The sequence below is a fragment of the Mastigoproctus giganteus genome, chromosome 12 (genome assembly GCF_048544385.1).
Source record: "Mastigoproctus giganteus isolate SK-2022 chromosome 12, ASM4854438v1, whole genome shotgun sequence".
Lineage (NCBI taxonomy): Eukaryota > Metazoa > Arthropoda > Arachnida > Uropygi > Thelyphonidae > Mastigoproctus > Mastigoproctus giganteus.
The window spans coordinates 32,864,020-32,882,773 of NC_143586.1; the positions used below are offsets into that span (position 1 = coordinate 32,864,020).

Sequence of the window (18,754 nt, forward strand, 5' to 3'; positions counted from 1 at the left end):
ATTCAGTTGTTACAGGTGATGAGACATGGGTCTACAGTTATGACCTTGAAACAAAGGCCCAGTATATGTAGTAGAGTTTAGATTTTCCCTAACTAAAAAATGACCATGACAAGCGTGGCAAACATTAAAATAATGTTGATCAATTTTTTTGATTCTTTTTGGGCATCGTTCACTATTATTACTTCATTTTACATCAGACAGTAAGTCAGCAATCTTACAAAAGTATACTAGAGTGACTGTTAAAAAAAGTGAGGACAAATTGGACTGATTTTGACACAATAAGAGCAGGATTCTGCATCATGATAATGTACGCCTGCTGTGGCCAATTTTGGCTAAATTTCAGGTTCCCACATTTCTGTAACTACTTTATTTTCTGGATTTCCCTCTCTACAAAATGAAATTTTCACTTAAAGGGTAAAATTTTGACATTGATGAATTGACCCGAGAAAATGCACTGAATGTGCCAAAGACCTTGAATAAAGAATGCTTCCATAAGCAAAAAATTTGCTGAAATCATTGTGTTGAGGCCTATGGTGGGACCACTTTGAAGGGGAAACAGCCCACAAAGTACCCCCATATGTTATTTACGTCCTTAGTCTTTTCAACCACATCTCATATGTGTATTGTTTCTTATTAATAAATATTGTCCTGTTATATGCTAAGAAAAATTTTTTCATTATAAAATGCAGTATGTATTATTTTTCATAAATGCAATTTTTTTAGGTAAAAGTTCTTGATCTAGTTGATTGTAGTAATACAGTGTTTTCAACTGATGTGTATAGGGAATTTTATGAGAAAAATGAAAGTAAGTAATATATCATTTTGCTTGGTGTATATTAATGACTTAATATATGGAGTGACACAAATAATACTGGCCCTGTTGTTCTGCTAATAAAATTTTATACTTATTTGTTTTTCTTGTGAGAATGGGTGATCCTCAGTTCCTTCTGTTAATGACTTAAATGTATGGAGTAGTAATAAGACTAGCCTCACTGTTCTGTTGGTAAAATTTGATTTGCTATTTGCTTTCCTTTATGGATTGAGTGTCTTCATTTTAAGTGTTTTTATTGTTGATTGTTATTTTCAAGGACACATTGTTAAAAAAAAATGTTCATCACAGGATTAGCTTTCCTGCCAAAATGTAATTATCGAATGGGAGCTTCTAGACAAGCAATTGAACAAAAAAACAACAGGTGTGAGTGTATCATGTGTAATCTAAAGGCATTAGCAAAATGGTTGAGTGTAAATAGGGAGTCTTGGAGGAGAGCACTTCACCAACTTGTATTTAAATCCATACAAAACAAGCATTGTCCATAAATGAAGACTGCCTGACTTCACAAAATGTGCAGCATTTTGCTACTGATTACAGCGAAATCTAATGGATGAAAACAAATTTTTTGCTGTTAAAGCTAAGCAAAGTTTCATTGTTATATTGATTGGGGCTATGTTAATTCCCAAAATAACCATTACTGAAGTATCACACAAGTAAAAGGAGTATACAATAGTAAAAATGATATTTGGAAACTTCTTAAAGAATTCAGTTCTTCAAAGAGTATGATTACTACATAAGTTTGTCTGAGAAAACTTGTTACGCTCCACTCATTTCCTCCCATGGTGTTCACATAAGTATGTTAGAAGAATTCTGAACAACCTTGATGTCAAGAAAGTTCCAGGTCTTGATGACATTCTTCACCTGTACTCTGAGCTCGAGTCCATTTGTGTCACCTTTGTACTCTTATTTCATTGACATTCTTCCTTCTGCTTGGAAATTTGCTCATATCCAGCCAGTTTCTAAATAGGGTTATAAATCCATCTCTTCCCATTATGCAACATTGCACTTACCTCTACTCTTTGCAAAGTAATACATCAAGATTGCTTGAGTTGGCAGCTGATGGATTACGCAGTTGGCCAACTCCTTAATTCATCAACTCTTAAGCATTCTTGAAACTTTCTATCTGATTAATGGATTCTGCCAAGGTCAATCCACTGGATCAACACTGTTGGCTTTAGCTACTCATCCTTGGATTGACTCAATGTAAATTCTCAAGTAATTGCTCTTGACATTTCTAAGTCATTTGATCGAGTGTCTGGCATAATGGCCTTCCAAACAAGCTTCCATCTTATAGCTCACTGGCTGTTTTTTTTTGAAATTAGGTGTCCAGGTTTCTTTCTGAATGCTCCCGCAGATGGATGTTAGATGGTATTCTGTCTTTTAACTTCTCCACTAATGCTGGCGTTCCCCCCATGGTTCAGTTCTTTCTCCTACTCCTTTCCCCTTATGTATTAATGAACTTCTGCTGACTCAGAATCTTATCCATAGTTTGGCTGAAGGTAACACGCTACATTCCACCTTCCAGTTTGAGAAACCTCGCCCTACACAAATGTTTTCAACTTCTCAGATATCCATAACGAGTTCCTTAAATGCCAATTTCCAGATAATTCTCCATAGTGAAGGAAACTTCAATCCTTTTGTGAGAAATAAGCTGTCCTCTCTTATATCTCACAAAAAAGAGTCTTTTGCTCCTATTCTTATCTTTGAATAACACTCAGATTTCTAGACAAAGTTACATATCTCTATTAGAGATTACCCTGACTTTTAATCTGTTTTGTCATAAGCACATCATAAATATTCAGAAAACTGAAGAAGATATAAAAAAAAACTGGGTTTTCTTTTTTGCTCTCAGCATTACTTTTCTTCTAAACAACTACTTGTGTTGCGCAAATTCACCTTACATGGAATAATGTCAATACCAGTTGACAGTATTCCATGTCTCAAAGGCGGGTTTATCTGCACTTTATCTATGAGATAAAGTGCAGATAAAGTTCAGTTTCTGCTACTTGCCTTTTATATAGATATTTCTTATGAGTGCTGTTCTTCAGTTTTGGCATCTGTAATCCTTTCCCCATCTCCACACACTCTTCTAACCACTCCAAAGACAGTTGTAGAATAGATGTGCAGAAGTTTGCCTTTAGCCAACGGGTAGTTGATTGCTAGATCAGACTTCCATTTGTTGTTGTTGTGGAAGTTGATAGATTAAATAAATTTAAGGCTGAACTAGACAAACATTTGGAGTGACCGGGTGGGTGAAATGGGAAGGGGTGGTTTTTTTTTTTTTTGGCTGATGTTGTATAAGCTGGCTTTCTTGCATCATATGCCTCAACTAATGCTAATGTTAATATCCCATGCAATCTGGGTACAAAATGCTCAGACACTCCAGGGAAATTATACAAGCTTGAAACAGTGGATCCTGTTGTCTTCCATGTCTGTGTCTATTCTACTTATTCCGTGCTTATGTTCACAGGCTGATTTATATGCTTCTTGAACTGAAAAAACTCCAGATTGACTGATAGGTAACTCAGCTTCACATGGAGGTAGGGAAGATAAAACTCCTTCCTCTGCCTGAGATTAACTAACTCATTTCCACCTAAAGAGGACCTGAGAAATTCCTCCAATGAAGAAACTTGACACAGGTCTCATCAAATGAGTGACAAGGAACAAAAAGAGCATTTAACTTGACATGTTCTAGTTAAATCGCTTTTTTTTTAATCTAAAACTAGATAGTTAGATATATCTAGTTATAAATATTTATTAGATATCTATAACTAGATGTCTAATCTTAAATATAGAAATGAAAAAAATGTTAGTGAAAGAACCAAAGATTGGGGCTGTAGCATTGGCAAGAAGCCTCAGGTTGAACTTCTGCCAACAATTATGAAAGAAAACTGGACATAGGATATAGAAGCCTTAATGTCATATCTAGTAAAATGCCTTTGAAATTTAGAACACACTCAACTTTCTACAAACATATCCATGGAATTTGTCTGTGGATGATTGATAGAATTTTTATTGATTATTATAGAATAATAACTGAATGACATAGTTTTGTCTCCTCCCAATCTTTTTTAATTTTTGTGGTCTGAGATCTTTTTTTAAAGAAACATGGACAATCTGTAGTTACCATTAGCAACTATATATCAGTTTGATTCATTTTTTTTTTTATTAATATGAAGTGAGAGCAAAATGTTCTGGACCAAACTGATATTTGGGAAGTCATGAAGCTTACTTGGCTATTTGAATGAATCTCTTTTGAAGTACTTTCTTCCAGAAGTTGAACCATTTCCAATGCCTCTCCAACTTCTGAAAGTATTTCTGATCGGCTCCTCATGGAATTGCTAATAGTTCATATGTTTCTTTTTGAATAATTTTCTCAAAATTTTTAAATCTGTGATCTTTTAAGGGGGTGTTACCCTTTTGAAACAAAAAATCATAGGATGCTAAGTCTAGTGTGTATAGCAGATGGGAGACCAGAATAATGAAGTGCTTTACAAATTCTTGAATGGAATGGAAAGTGCCAGAATCAGGTACTATTTCAATACAGATATTGACATAGTTTGAGCAAATAATGCTCTTCTCTTTAGGTTGACTCATGGATTCATTGTTGTTTTAAAAGAGACTAAGTTCAAGATCTGCCATTGTCACAGGAAGCACTATATTCTCTCTCCTGTGAGAAAAACATAACACAGAGAAGTGTTATTTTCTCAAACTATTTCAATATTTGCGTTGAAATGGTACCCCACTTCTGTATTTGAATGCTGCATTGGGCCCACACTGCTCACTCATAGGAGTTTTATTATTCACTTAACAAAAGGTTACATTTTAAATTGGGGCGCATCCGTAACCAGGTGGGAAGGAGCAGCAGTGTGTAGCACACGCTTCTTGATTAGACCTGGGTTCGAGCCCGTCACCACCAAATACGGAGGATGCAGAAAGTTCAGGGAATGACCACCGCATATCCCGGAGCAATATGACCTTAGTTGCTAATGCTCCTAAAAACCAAACAACATTTTAAATTGAAAATTTTTCTTCTAAACACTGCGTAGCTGCTCATTTACAGTGGCAGACAAAAAAACTGCTTCACCTTAAAAAAAAAGTACCATTTTTAGTGAAATGTATAAGATATTGTTTGATTACAGTTTTGTTTATTGCAAAGCAAAGGTATTGCATCAGATAATGCTTTGATTGCATTAGACGGTAATTGCAAGATATTGCATCAGCCATTTCCACAAAATAGGGTACTTATACACTCATAAGTACCCTGTTTTGCGGAGGTGTAAGCATGGCTCCATACATTCAGTTGACACCAAGAAAAAAAGTGTAGCTGTTGCTCTGTCCCAGGTAAGGCTTTCTATGTGTGCTATCACTGATAAAATAGGCTGCTACCAGTCAACAGTATCCTGGGTGCTGAAATTAAATCGCGAAACCAGTGATGTAAAGAGAAGACCTGGATCAGGCTGTAAGAGAGTGACTATGCCTTCCCAAAATCGATATTTGAAACAGCTATGCCTTCGTAGTCACCAAGCTAGTGCTCCTGATCTAAAACTGGACTTTGAGATGGCCTCAGGGTGTGGTCTGTATGCCTATCGGTTCAAGAAGAAGCCTTTGTTGACCCAACAAAGGAGGAAGAAGTGACTTGCTTCGGCTAAAATGCATGTTTCATGGACAAAAGAGCAATGGGACACCATCTTTTTTGACGAATCGAAATTCAACCTGCATGGCTCGGATGGGAAGCGATATGTCAGATGAAAATTGGAGGCATACCATCCGGACTGCATAACACAGACTGTAAAGTTCCCCGTTGGTCAGATGGTCTGGGGATGCACAACAAGCAAGGGGGAATGTAAAGTAAAGTGCAGCCATTATCAACCCACTGCAGGATGGAAGCCTCCTCAACAATTCATGCTGAGGGAAATGGACCATAATCTGCCATGCTGGTCCAGTGCAGGTTGGCAGATTGACCGTATTCAGCAGTCCGGGGCTTGAACCCCAGTCTACTCAAAGAGCGTGTGCTACTGCACTCCCGCTCCTGCCCACTCGGCTACGGAGGGGGAATGAATGAAGTTTATTAACGGAACGGTGAATGTAGAAACCTACACTGCTATCTTGGAGGAGTGCCTGAAACCCGTTATTAATGATTACCACACACGTCTAAAACTGCATTTTTTCAACAGGACTCAACACACTGCCACACACCAAATTGGTAAGTTTTATGCTATTTAGATTTAATGATGAGTGTGTCTTCTTGTCTCAGAAGGCTTAAAACATACTTACACCAATGTTTTCTCTCATTTTTCTCTCTTAAGGTGCACTCATGCCTCAGAAATGCTGGCATTACAGAGTTGGACTGGCCTGGCAACAGTTCAGATTTGAACCCTATTGAAAATTGCCGGTACATAATGTCGTCTAAAATTGCTTAGAAGAAGCCAACAAGTAAGATTCAGCTGCAGGAGAGCATTGTAAGGGTGTGGTACCAGGAAATTGGGTAACCGTATATCCAGAAGTTAATTAACTTTATGCCAGATCATTGCAGGACTGTAATTACAGCTCAAGGAGAAACAACAAAATATTGAGAACTTATTTTGCTGATTTACAGTACATAATACTATTATGTTAACTTGTTGTTTCAGTTTGTACATGTAAATGCAATAAAATGTATGTTTGTTTGTCATATTGCCATTTGCATGATTTCTCATATTTCCATTAATTATGTATTTTTCCCTTTGAGCAGATATTTACGGCAATTAGGTATATCAGGTGGAGTCTTTTTATTGGATTTCATTCACAGAGATATATATCCTATCTAACAAATGCATGTTGAATATTACTGCAACCCACAATGCAGCGCTAAACACATTATTTGCAAAATTCATAAGTGATGCAGTTTTTTTGTCCGCCACTGTAGATTCAATACATTTGTTCAACACTCAGCACCAGTTCATTATTTGAGATTACCTATTGTCTGATGATGGAACCAAATAATTCTAAAACCAGTCACAACAACACTTGAGTTTTTAAATAGTTATTTCTAAAAGAGCCCAAGCTCTGTCACAGGAGTGACGATATTTTCACTAAGCAGTAATGGTAAAAAAAATAACACAGAGAAGTGTTATTTTCTCAAACTATTTCAATATCTGCATTGAAATTGTTCTTTGCTTCTGTATTTGTATCCTGACGTGCAAGAACGCTCTGTGATCATCAGTGAGGACTTTGAGAGTTGGAGGCACGGACTTCACTTAAATGCATCATATTACGAAATCTTAGAAATACCAGTATTAAAAAACTGGTATTTCTTATGGACTTGTTCCATAAGAAATACCAGTTTCACTAGAAACTTAAATTGTTTCATGTCAATCACTTCTGATCAGATAACAAATGAGCAGTTCAGTTTTTTTGAAGTTGAATGTTAGCTAGAATGTGGATCTTCTTCAACAGACAGCAGCTCTCTTTAAACTTTTGAACCACTGAAAAATTTTTGAACAACTGATAACATTTTCTCTATAAGTTTTTAATATTTCATGGATTTCTGTTGCATTTTTCCCTGATTTAAAATGAAATTCTATAAACATATTTATACACACACAAATTCACTGCCCAGTAAAATTACTTATTTTAAAATGCAATGAAACACAAAATGCCTTCCATTCAATGTGCACTAATTCAGTCTAACTGCAGATAAACAGGCGATTCATGCATTGCTTTGTCTATATGAGTCACCAGACATATTATGGCAAGTTTCAATGCACTACACCACCAAAATTTAAAAATACAAAGTCTTCTTTTTTGATCACACCTCATATATTCAGAAAGTTCTTACATATGTTAATCTGTTTGTATTAATGCATTTCATTTACACCAACTTTTCACTTATTCAAACTCATCCATTTTAATGTTAGCATTTAAATAGAAAGAGTTACAGTATTTATATCTAATCATATATAAATAGTTTGAAAGTCAGTTATTTATTTATTTATTTGATTGATTTTTTTCTTCTTTTAAAGGTGCAGGATACAGTCTTGCTAGCAGTTTAATGGACGTTGCGAGAGGGTGCCTTATAAGCCACAGGTTCCATGGTGCAGCTCAGTTATTGCAAGCAATTTGTCTAGAGCTACACAAGACAAATCATTTTATCTTTAAAGTATCTAAGCTCCATTTTCATATTTGTTTTTCTTTTTTTCAAATTTTGAACTAATAAAAACAGTAACGTTAAAAATAAGTACCATTTTTTTCACATTGTTTATTTACCATTTCAGTACATTCTTTTTATTAGCACTTTTTTTAATGCTTTTGACATACAGGTTTTAGTTAGTTATTATTATATATTTCCCATTGGTTTTCCATGAGCTAAGATAATGAGAAAATAAGAAATAAATTTTGCAGTAATTAATATATAGTCAAAGATAAATTGATCAACTTAAGATTACATGGGCATATAAAAATGATGGAAGAAGAGATTAACTAAGCAGATATTTGAATAAAAATGGATGGTAATAGGTTTAGTTTAAGGCAAAGGTTGATTAATGTTGTCAAGCAAGCATTAGAAGAAAGAGGACTTACTCTTTTTAGGACTAAAAATCTAACAGAAAGTAGGATGATGTGGAAGGAAAATAGTGAATTGATGGCTGATATTCTAGGATTGATTTATGCTGTCATTGTGACATTACACATATTTCTGGCCATTTTACTTACTTCTGTATCATTACAGTATGCCTAGTCTCCAGACACTGTAATTTGCAAAACTTAAGCCTTTCTTCGTAAGAGCAACCCTTCGTTCCGTTCACTAACCTTGTTGCCCTTCTCTGTACTCATTCCAACAGCTCTACATCCTTCTTGAAATGAGGCCTCCAGACCTGTATACAGTACTCAAGGTGCAGCCTGACCATTGCCTTATACAAGGGAATAATCACCTCCTATCCCTGCTAGAAAAATTCCTGTATATCATTGATGAGACACTAGGAGCTACTCTTGCAGCCCGTCTGCACTACTCAGAGAACTTCATATCTGCTTGCACAATTATCACCAGGTCCTTTTCGTTCTCTACCACTGTCAGTGTAGTACCACAGAGTTGATACGTTGCTCTGGGGTTGCTGTTTCCCATATGTAGTACTTTACATTTGTCAATGTTAAACTTCATTTGCCACCTCTCAGCCCATCTGCTCAACCTTTCCAGATCCTGTTGCAGCAGCATAGCGTCAGTAGCGTCCTTAACAACCCTGCAAACCTTTGTATCGTCTGAAAACTTGGACATTAAGCTTGATATACCATCATCAATATTATTTATAAATACAGAAAACAACAATGGACCCAACACTGAACCGTGAGGGACTCCACTAATAACATTAGTCCACGATGAGCAGTGTCCATTAATTACCACTCTCTCTCTTCTGCCACTCAACCATCCCTTTATCCATAGCAACAATTTGCCACCAATGCCACACTGCTCCAATTTGTGCAGCAGTCTTCCATGTGCAACAGTATCAAAAGCCTTTCTAAGATCCAAATATATGATATAAAAGTTATTCACTGCATTCAGTTGCTTTGTGACCACATCATAGTATCCAATCAAATTGGTCAGACAAGACTTCCCTTTAACAAACCCATGCTGCGTCCGAGAAATAAATAGGCTTGTCTAGATGATGCTGCAGTGCTTCTTTAACCAGTGCTTCCATTAATTTTCCTGGAACAGAAGTTAAACTCACAGGTCTATAATTACTTGTGTCAGCCTTTGATCCTCCTTTGTGAATTGGGGTTACATTTGCACATCTCCAGTCTGTGGGTACCTCCCCTGAGTCCAAGGAAGCTCTCATAATTATGGCTAACGAATTGCTTACTTTCTTTGCTGCCTCCTTTAATATAACTTAATAGATCCCATCCACCCCAGGTGCCTTTCTTGTATTTATCTTCAACAATTTCTCCTCCACTTTACTCTCAATTATTACAAGATCATCTAACTCACTGCCAGTTTTTACTTCATCTATGGCATTCCCCTTCCTGAATAACTCCTCATGTGTGAATGTTAGTGCAAAATATTGATTTAGTTTATTAGCTACCTGAGCAGGAACATGAACAGTTGAACCATCGATATCAAGTGGAAAAATTTGATTCATCCCCCTTCCTTCTAGAGTTTACATAAGTAAAGAACTCCTTGCTGTTTTTCTTTGCATCCCTTGCCAAAGATTTCTCGTAATCTGCCTTCGGCTGCCTAACCTCCTTTGTAACTTGGTTACAGATCAACTTATATCTATCATAGGCTTCTGTATCACATGTTAATTTATATGTATCCCATGCATTTTTCTTCTCTGCCATATGTCTCATTAGTTCATCTGACATCCATTTAGGCCTGAACCTCGAACAATATTTCTTAGTTGATATGTAAAGCCTAGTAGCTTCCAAGATAAGTTCTTTGAATGCTTCCCATTTTGAGTTTGCTGTTGATAACATCATCAGTTGGTCCCACTGTATAGAATTTAAATACTGTCTCAGACCATTGTAGTCGCCTTTACGAAAGCAATAACCCTTCCCTTTACCCCTGATAGTAGTTACCTCCTTGAGTAAATCCCACTTCAGCACACTGTGATCACTGCCACCTAGTGGTTCCTGTATCTGCAGATTCTTAATGCATGAAGAACCACTACTGATAATCAAATCAAGAGTATTGCTCCCTCTAGTTGCCTCCCGAACATGCTGATTTAGAAAACAATCATCCAATAAATCCACAAAAGCCTTGCTAGTGTGTGAGTGACCAACCCACAAATTCCAGTCAATATCTGGGAAATTAAAATCCCCCATTATAAGACTCTCTGATTTACTGGCCCACTCTATTTCCCTGTACAGTTTCTTATTATACTCATCAGAGTCATTAAGCCTATAGCACACTCCTACTCTCAATTTTGATATCCCAATGCTTATGTCACACCAAACTGACTCGACAGTGCACTGTCCAGCAATGTCGACTGGTTTCACTTCCTTGGATTTTATGTGTTTCTTAACTAATAGCATTCTATTAACTAATAGCATTCTTAACTAATTGCATATTAACTAATAGCAGTCTCTGAAATACCATGCTTTGAGCAATACCTCAAATTCATCAAATTTATTTACCAAACTCCTAGCATTGGTGTATATGCAAGTATGTATGCACCTGTTCCTGTTCTTAGCTACCCTAACACAACCCATGTGTTTACTTGTACCACAATGATTCCCAGCAGTCTCTGAAATACCATGCATCTTGTTTTCCAGTCTGCTGCTCATTCCAATAGAAGCAGTGCTAGAATCACTTTCACCTCTTCCAGTGGCTACTGTTGATCTATTAGTCCTTGTATCTCTCCAAGCTAGCAGTTTTCCGACCCACCTAACACTGCATCGATAGCATCAGCATATATTCTTGCACCCTTTCTATTTAAGTGTATCGCATCCCTATAGAAGCAGTCTCTCCTCTTAACAAGTACAGACCAGGCTGAAAAAAATTCTACCCCTTGAGCCTTGCACAATCTTTTCAGGGCCGAATTGATCGACAAGGCTCTCATCATATACTCCCTCCTATCATATTTGGGCAGAATTGCAGACACTTTCAAATTCAACCCTAATTCACGGCTTTTTTTCAACAGTGACCTGTACTTGTTAAGTAATTCTGCCGGTCTCGTACTCTTAATATCATTAGTGCCAACGTGTACAACAATATGACCCTTAAAAGATGATATCCACTCTACAATGATATCTTTTGAGCCCTTAAAAGATGATATCCACTCTACAATGATATCTTTTGAGCCCTTAAAAGATGATATCCGCTCTACAACGTCATCTCTGTTCCAGGAATAAGTGAGAATTGGTCATCTCTGTTCCAGGAATAATTGAAAACAATGTTAGTGTGCAAAAATTAAGAGATAAAGTGAGGATGATTTATTTAAAAATTAGGAAAGACAAGGATAGAATGGGAAGTGACAGGCAAGTCCTTAGACTTCCTCTATAAATGTATATTTCTACCGATTGTGACATATGCATGTGGCACTTGGGGACATAGTTACTAATAGCCACGTTAAAAGAAGTCTTATTTCAGCACAGAGATTTGCCCTTCTGGTGGTGACGCAGTCCTGCAGAATTGTTTCAAATGATACTGTGCAAGTTATTGCATGAAAGTAACCAGTGGATCCGATTATACTTAAAAGGACAGTGGAATATGCTATTGAGAATAATAAAAGAATAGAACTTAAGAGAATAAAATCTTCTAGAGAAGAGAGTATGGAAGACATGATTTGAAAATAGAAAAGAAAAGGTTACAGCAAGATATAGACTGTGTATAGCAGGAAAGCTGGAGTGGTTCTGCTAAGGGGTGTGTTACCTTTGCCTTTCTGCCTGGGATGAAAACTATGAAAGAGACTTCATCTTGGTCTAGTCTAAGAATGTTCTAAACAATGTTAATAACTGGATATGGGTTAAAGAAAAGACTGGTAGAGCTTGGTGTAGAAAAAAATCTAATGTGTATAAGGATGGTAGAGGATACAGATCATATTTTACGGCAGTGTGTAAGATATGATATACCAAGGAATATGTTAATTAGGCAGATTGGGTCCGATTCATACACCTGGTTGGTTTGGTTTTTTTTTTTTTTTTTAGGAGCATTAGCAACTAAGGCCATATTGCTCCGGGATATGCGGGGGTCATTCCCAGACCTTTTCCGCATCCTCCGTATTTGGTGGTGACGGGCTCGAACCCCGGTTTAATCAAGAAGCGTGTGCTACGCACTGCTGCTCCTTCCCACCTGGCTACGGAGGCGCCTACATCATGCACCTGGAGTGACTTGTTTAAGAATAGAGAGAGGAATGAAGCTTTTGCTGAGTTCGCTAGAGAAGTAAGCAGGATTAGACAATTGTAAAAATTTGTATATATGTAAATAGTGTTTTTATGGAGTTGAGATTTAGTTGGAATTGGAGTTTATTGATTTTATAGTTTATAGTTGTATAAAAAGGAAATGTTGAAAAAATATATTGATGAATTTTATTGTTTAGAGTTGTATAAAAAGTATAAAATACAAAAATATATTGATGAATTTTAATGTTTAGTGTTTTTAATCTGGCTGGAAGTTTAAGGTTTAATTGAGTTCTAGATAGTGGAGGTCTGCTTCTTCAGAGTAGGGGTGGCAACATATCCTTAATGTTTGATTTATCATACAGAGGATTTGACTAAGGATCAAAAGATTAAAATTGATAGGATAGAGGAATAAACTGCATATGAGCTTATTGCTCAGGAAGCACAGGTATAAGTAGGTGTTAGGATAGTGATGATAATGATGATGTGCTTCTTGAAGACTACAATAATTTTATGGCTCTATAGCAATTCTTGAGCCACATTTTCAAGAAGAGCCTTTTTCTTATAGTATGCATATTGTGAGATTTCTAATGAACATAATTAAGTGTCGTATGTTTAAAATTAATTTGCTGATGTTAATGCATTGCTGAACTATGAATGCTAATGCATTGCTAACTTTGGAGTAGACTGGAATCTTGGACAATAACCTGAGAGAGTATTTTGTTCTTTGGCTGCTTTTAGCATGTTTTGATTTGTTTATAGTTGTGTATATATATATATATACCATGGTTACAATGTTTATAACTACAGTAAACCCCAGCTATTTGCGGTATCTGTATTTGCGGTCGCTGATTTTAACCCCAGGGACTCACATCTGGTGAGTATGGGCTTGGCACACCCAAGGTCCTGAGCTGGATATCATCATTCTTCTCTTTCTTGGTGATTCCTTTCTGCTTCTCTCTCTCTCTCTCTCTCTCTCTCTCTCTCTCTCTCTCTCTCTCTCTCTCTCTCTCTCTCTCTCTGGGTAACACGGGAATTCTTTTTTTGGCTGGTTCAGCATAAGCTTCAGGCTTCCTTGCACCATATGGCTAATAATAATAATAATAAATGAAACCTAAAAAAATGTGAATTTTAAAGTGCCGTGAACATTTTCCGCCATAAAAAAACATGGACGTGGCTAAAATTATCTTTCCCGGTCAAAACAGCGCTCAGTGGGTGAGGGGAGAGGGGTGACAAAATCGTGAGCGTGGATGTTTCTCGCTAATCCTTGTTCAATATGTGTTATGCACTTGTCATGGAAGGTTTTGTCGTTTGCTTTTAATTTATATGCTTACAAAAGTGATAAATCTACCGTTTTGCAGTGTAAAACAGACTTTTTCGAGTGTGTTAATGGAAGAAAGTGACTTTATTGTGGACAAGTTCTTTCTAACCCGTACAAAAATATGGCTACGAATAACAAGGAAAATGTGAAAATATCAAAGAAGGTGATGACATTAGCGAATAAAATTGAGTTATTAGACAAAATTTCTAATGGTGAAAGTGTCTCCTCAGTGGCAAAACATAAAATCAATGAGTCAGCAGTACGATCAATCAAAAAATCGGAAGAAAAAATCTGCCATAGTGTCCGTGAAAATGCGCTAATTACTTCAAAAATTTGCTCTGTAACTCATGATGTTAAATTTAAAAAAATGGAAAAAGCTTTAAATCTGTGGATAGAAGACCGAACTCAAGATAAAATTCCGTTAAGTTCACTCATCATTCGTGAAAAGGCAAAACTGCTTTATCAACACTTTAGCGAAACTGTTGATAACACTGGCGGGATAAGTTTTTTAGCTAGCAAAGGTGCTGGTTTGAAAGATTTGTTTGAAATTTCTAATAAATATTACATTTAATATTAAATTGTTTCTTATTTTCATTTCGATGCCATAAGCTTGCATTTCACTATGTACTGTCTATGTACATAGTCATATTATGAAGGTACATATAATACATACATAGACAGAATTTTAGACTAGTTTTTCTTATATATTTCATACTGTGAAACGGAATCCCTTTATTACTGTGGGAGCCATAACTCAGTATTCGCGTTTTTGGCATTCGTGGCATTTCTCAGGAACGTAACCCCCACGAATTGCGGGGGTTATGTTCTTATTATTATGTTACGTTACATTTACGTTATTATTATTATTTTTTTTTTTTTTTTGCGGGTACCCAGGTTTGGGTAGCCTGGGTATGAGATTTTGTGTATTCCCCATGGACAGTTGAAAGGTCCATGGTTACGACAGTATAGTATTCAGGACTGGGCAACCTGAGTACAGGGCCAGTGTATCCACTGGTTTTGCACTACCTCCACTGGATGCAATAATAGACAGGAAACAGGTTCGGCTCCACATGCCAAGGATGGGCACTGGGCAGCAGTTGTCCAGGTGATGGCTGCTTCCTGGTGGCAAAGAGACCTGACGCTCACAACACATACTACAGAACATTCATTAACCACATGTCAGGACCGTTTTATAGAGTTTCTGTATTTCATCACAGTGACATTAGGTGGAGATGGACATTAGTTTGAGAGCCACCATAGACAGGTTACACATACATACATACACGTCCTAATATATGGTTGCAAAACATAGACATTAAATGCCAAAGCTTTACAAAGACTGAGGGTCACACAGAGAAGTATGGAATGCTGATTTTGTCTGTGACATCATTGTAAGAACAAAGCACTTAAAATGGAAATGGGCAGGTCACATACAATAGACCAAACAAATTTTAGAATGGATACCACTTGACTCTAAAATGCCCAAGAAAAAGACCAAAGATGAGGTGGATTGATGAAATCATGAAATTTTCTGGTGTACAATAGCAACAGAAAGCACAAGATGGCAGTTGCTGGAAACATGTTGAGAAGGCCAGCATCCTGCAGTGGATCGACAGTGGATAATCTGCAGCATGTTTAATTGTTACAATATTATTCATTACTCTGAAAGCTCACTCAGCTTCAGCACTGCTAATTGCAGTGGTTTCAAAGATATTTTCTGGCTTTCTTAATTGAAAAGGGAATTTCACTCGATTTTAAAGATAAACTGTCTTTGACAAAATCTCTAAAATCATTAATTTTTATTTCATATTTTATCAGATAACTTAAATTTCTTCGGTTTTCACAGTCTTGCCACCAAGATGAAAGTTCTTTTACATTCTACGATTTCAGGTAGCATATGTTTAAAATTTCTTTCAATGGTATTGTTATTTTCTTTATTTAATTTAAAATCATCCTGTTGCATTAATAACTTATCCTTTAATGATAAAACAATGCATTTAATAACTTGTCACAAGGTAATTTTTTTTTTACTTTTGATTTTGATTCCTTCAGATTCTTTCCACTTCAACATGCTCTCAATTTTAGCTTCATAATTTCCTTCAGAATTTTTAAAATTAGCAATAATATTAATAGTTCGAATAATTAATTTATATGCTTTTACCATTGTGATTCTCTAAAGCTTCTGAAATATAAGAGAGCTCCTGCAGGATGTTGATCATTAGTGCTAAATGGTTAAGAAATTCTAGATTTAAAAGTTGATTATTAATCTGGAATTTTTAACTTCTGAATCAAAATGTTTGCACAAAGCAGGATAATTCCTCCAACCCACAATTGCCGTCTGCAAGCTACAAGCTGCCCATCGTGGCCCGAACACACGACCGATCTTAATAGTTTCCACATCAAGTTCTTTAGCAATCATCCTTAATTCATGCTGGTTTTTTGGAGATTGATGATAGTGTTTTTTTTAATTATTGCCTGTATGCCATTATATTTTAGAACATTTTCAACACAGTGAAAGCCTCGATGAACTTTCAAAATCTGCCAACATTTCATCTTCATAAAGTTTATATAATATCTTAGTTGCCTCAATTCCTCCCTCCTCTACACTGCTACTGTCACTAGTTCTTTGAATATTGAGCAAAATGTCAGAATTACATGGATATTCAGCTACTGTGACCATGTAAACATAGACAGGAGAAATTTACTGGAAGGCATGGATCACTCACTTCTCTGAAAAACATCATGCCTGTTTGTCAGAGTAAAGGGGAACCACAACACAGGTTGACCAGAGACTGTTATCCATGTTGGGAGTCTTCTTAATCCTCTGACTGACTATGGAAAGCATATTGACTAGCGCGACTTCTCGGTATGTGACTGCACAGGTTTTATGGACACCACTAACATTGTGAAATGGTAATCCCTTTCACCCTTAATTCGCACTTTCTAATTACCTAAATTGCCTAAAAGCCAGAGGTGAGAACAATGCATACAAAGTTGTCTCTCCTAATCTTTTCGTTACATGGAAATTTTCTTCATTCAACAGAAACTATTTTAAATGTAATTACCAAGAAGAATTTAAAAAAATTCACTATAAAGAAGTTCATTAAACAGAGATCAGACTGTAATTAAATCAAAAATGAAGCAATTTTAAAATACGTAACTGATCGATTGTGCCATTAAAATGTTGGGAATGGGGCCTCGCTCGCCCCACCATAGTTTTGGCTCTGGATACTCAATAATTGCATTCAGGATTTCATTTGTAAAATAAATGATTATCTCAAAAATGGGCTCACAAATTTTCAAAAAAAAATAACAATGGGCTCTCATGAGCCCATACAAGCCCATTATAGCTCACCACTGGACAGGAGTGGAGTTCTCTGTGGATTATTCCATTTTTTTCAGCCGCACATCATGCAAATCAACTTGTAAACACTCATATACTGACAAAATATACATATACAATATGTTGTGTAATATACAGGTAGTTCCCGGATTTTATGAGTTAATTTGTTCCTAGTGCGCCCTCGTAAAGTGAGAGTTTATTTCCCATAGACGTAATGTTAAAAATGGGTTACATTCTCAACAGTGAAATTTGACCATAGTAATGTTAAGTAAAGGTCAACAAAACAATGATTTATTATCCAAAGAAATGAAAGCATAGCTTTTAAAATCAAGCAAATTATAACAATAAAGAAATTATTTATGTCATACAAATGTTAAAGAATTTTTATTCTTCAACATCATCAACTAAATGCACACGCATTGATGGTTCCTCACTCATTGTTGATTTGTTGGAAGCACAAGGAATCATCTTCTGAAATGCTTCAAGAGTTGTTTGTTTCCACGAGTCTTTTCTTTATAAATTTCACAATAGCATGCATAAGCATTTTTTAAATCTGTAGCAACTTTTCTAGTGTGCTCGAAATTTGAATCTTGTCACTTGAAAATCTCAGTTGCTTTTTGTGTTGAATAGCTTCATTAAGCCCCTTGAGAGTGAAGGAACAAACAGGAGTTTCAGCTATTCCTTCTTCTTCCTCCACTTCTTCACATTTTGCCATTTCAGTTAGGTCTTCATTTGTGAGATCTTCATTGTGCATTTGAAGCAGATCAGTGACGTCAGTTGTAGAAACCTCAAGCTGCAACTGGTTGGCAACATTTTCAGCTGCTTCTGTTTCATTTTGTACAATCTCTACTGGTTCTTGGCATCCTTCAAAGTTATCAATAAACTGATGACAGAGTTTATTCCAAACACACTTCATATTCTCTGTAATTTTGTCCCACTCGTTTTGTTATTTTTATTGCATCTAAAATATGTAATTCTTTCCAAAATTCTTTAAGAGTTTGACCTCCCTCATCTCTGCCTGAACAAACAAATTCATGAACATTAACACTGTATTATATAGCTATGCGTGTGGTTTGAAATGCCATATTTATAAATGTTTAGCTTTATTTATTGCAATTAATGTTCATATTTTCGATTTTGTTGATACTTGATATAAAGAACCCATAAACCCGGGAACCTCTAAAGCGGGAACTGCCTGTACATATACAACAAGCTCCAATGCCAGTAAAATAATAATTTCACTTTGTCATAGTGACCTAGAGGCACAAAATGCAACAAGAATTTACCTACGAGGAGAATTCTCTATAACCTAGCAAGTGCTGGAAGAGGAAAAAGAAAACATTGCTTATACTCTTTAGTATGTGCATTGTAGAGCTGTACTTTTGTTATGTTGGTAATCTTGTTGTGACAGACTAGCTAAATATATAACTAGCAGGGACATACTTTATTT

At 36.2% G+C, this 18,754-nt stretch overlaps 1 protein-coding gene across 1 annotated transcript in view; it reads left to right on the forward strand.

Moving 5' to 3' along the window:
* The window catches only part of LOC150076864 (TATA box-binding protein-associated factor RNA polymerase I subunit A-like), a 141,215-nt gene that overhangs the window by 21,396 nt on the left and 101,065 nt on the right, over positions 1-18,754 (forward strand). Inside the window, exons 3-4 of the mRNA XM_090385705.1 lie at positions 724-805; positions 7,837-7,973. Coding sequence (XP_090241831.1) covers positions 724-805; positions 7,837-7,973 — 219 coding nt within the window. The remainder of the gene's footprint in view (positions 1-723; positions 806-7,836; positions 7,974-18,754) is intronic.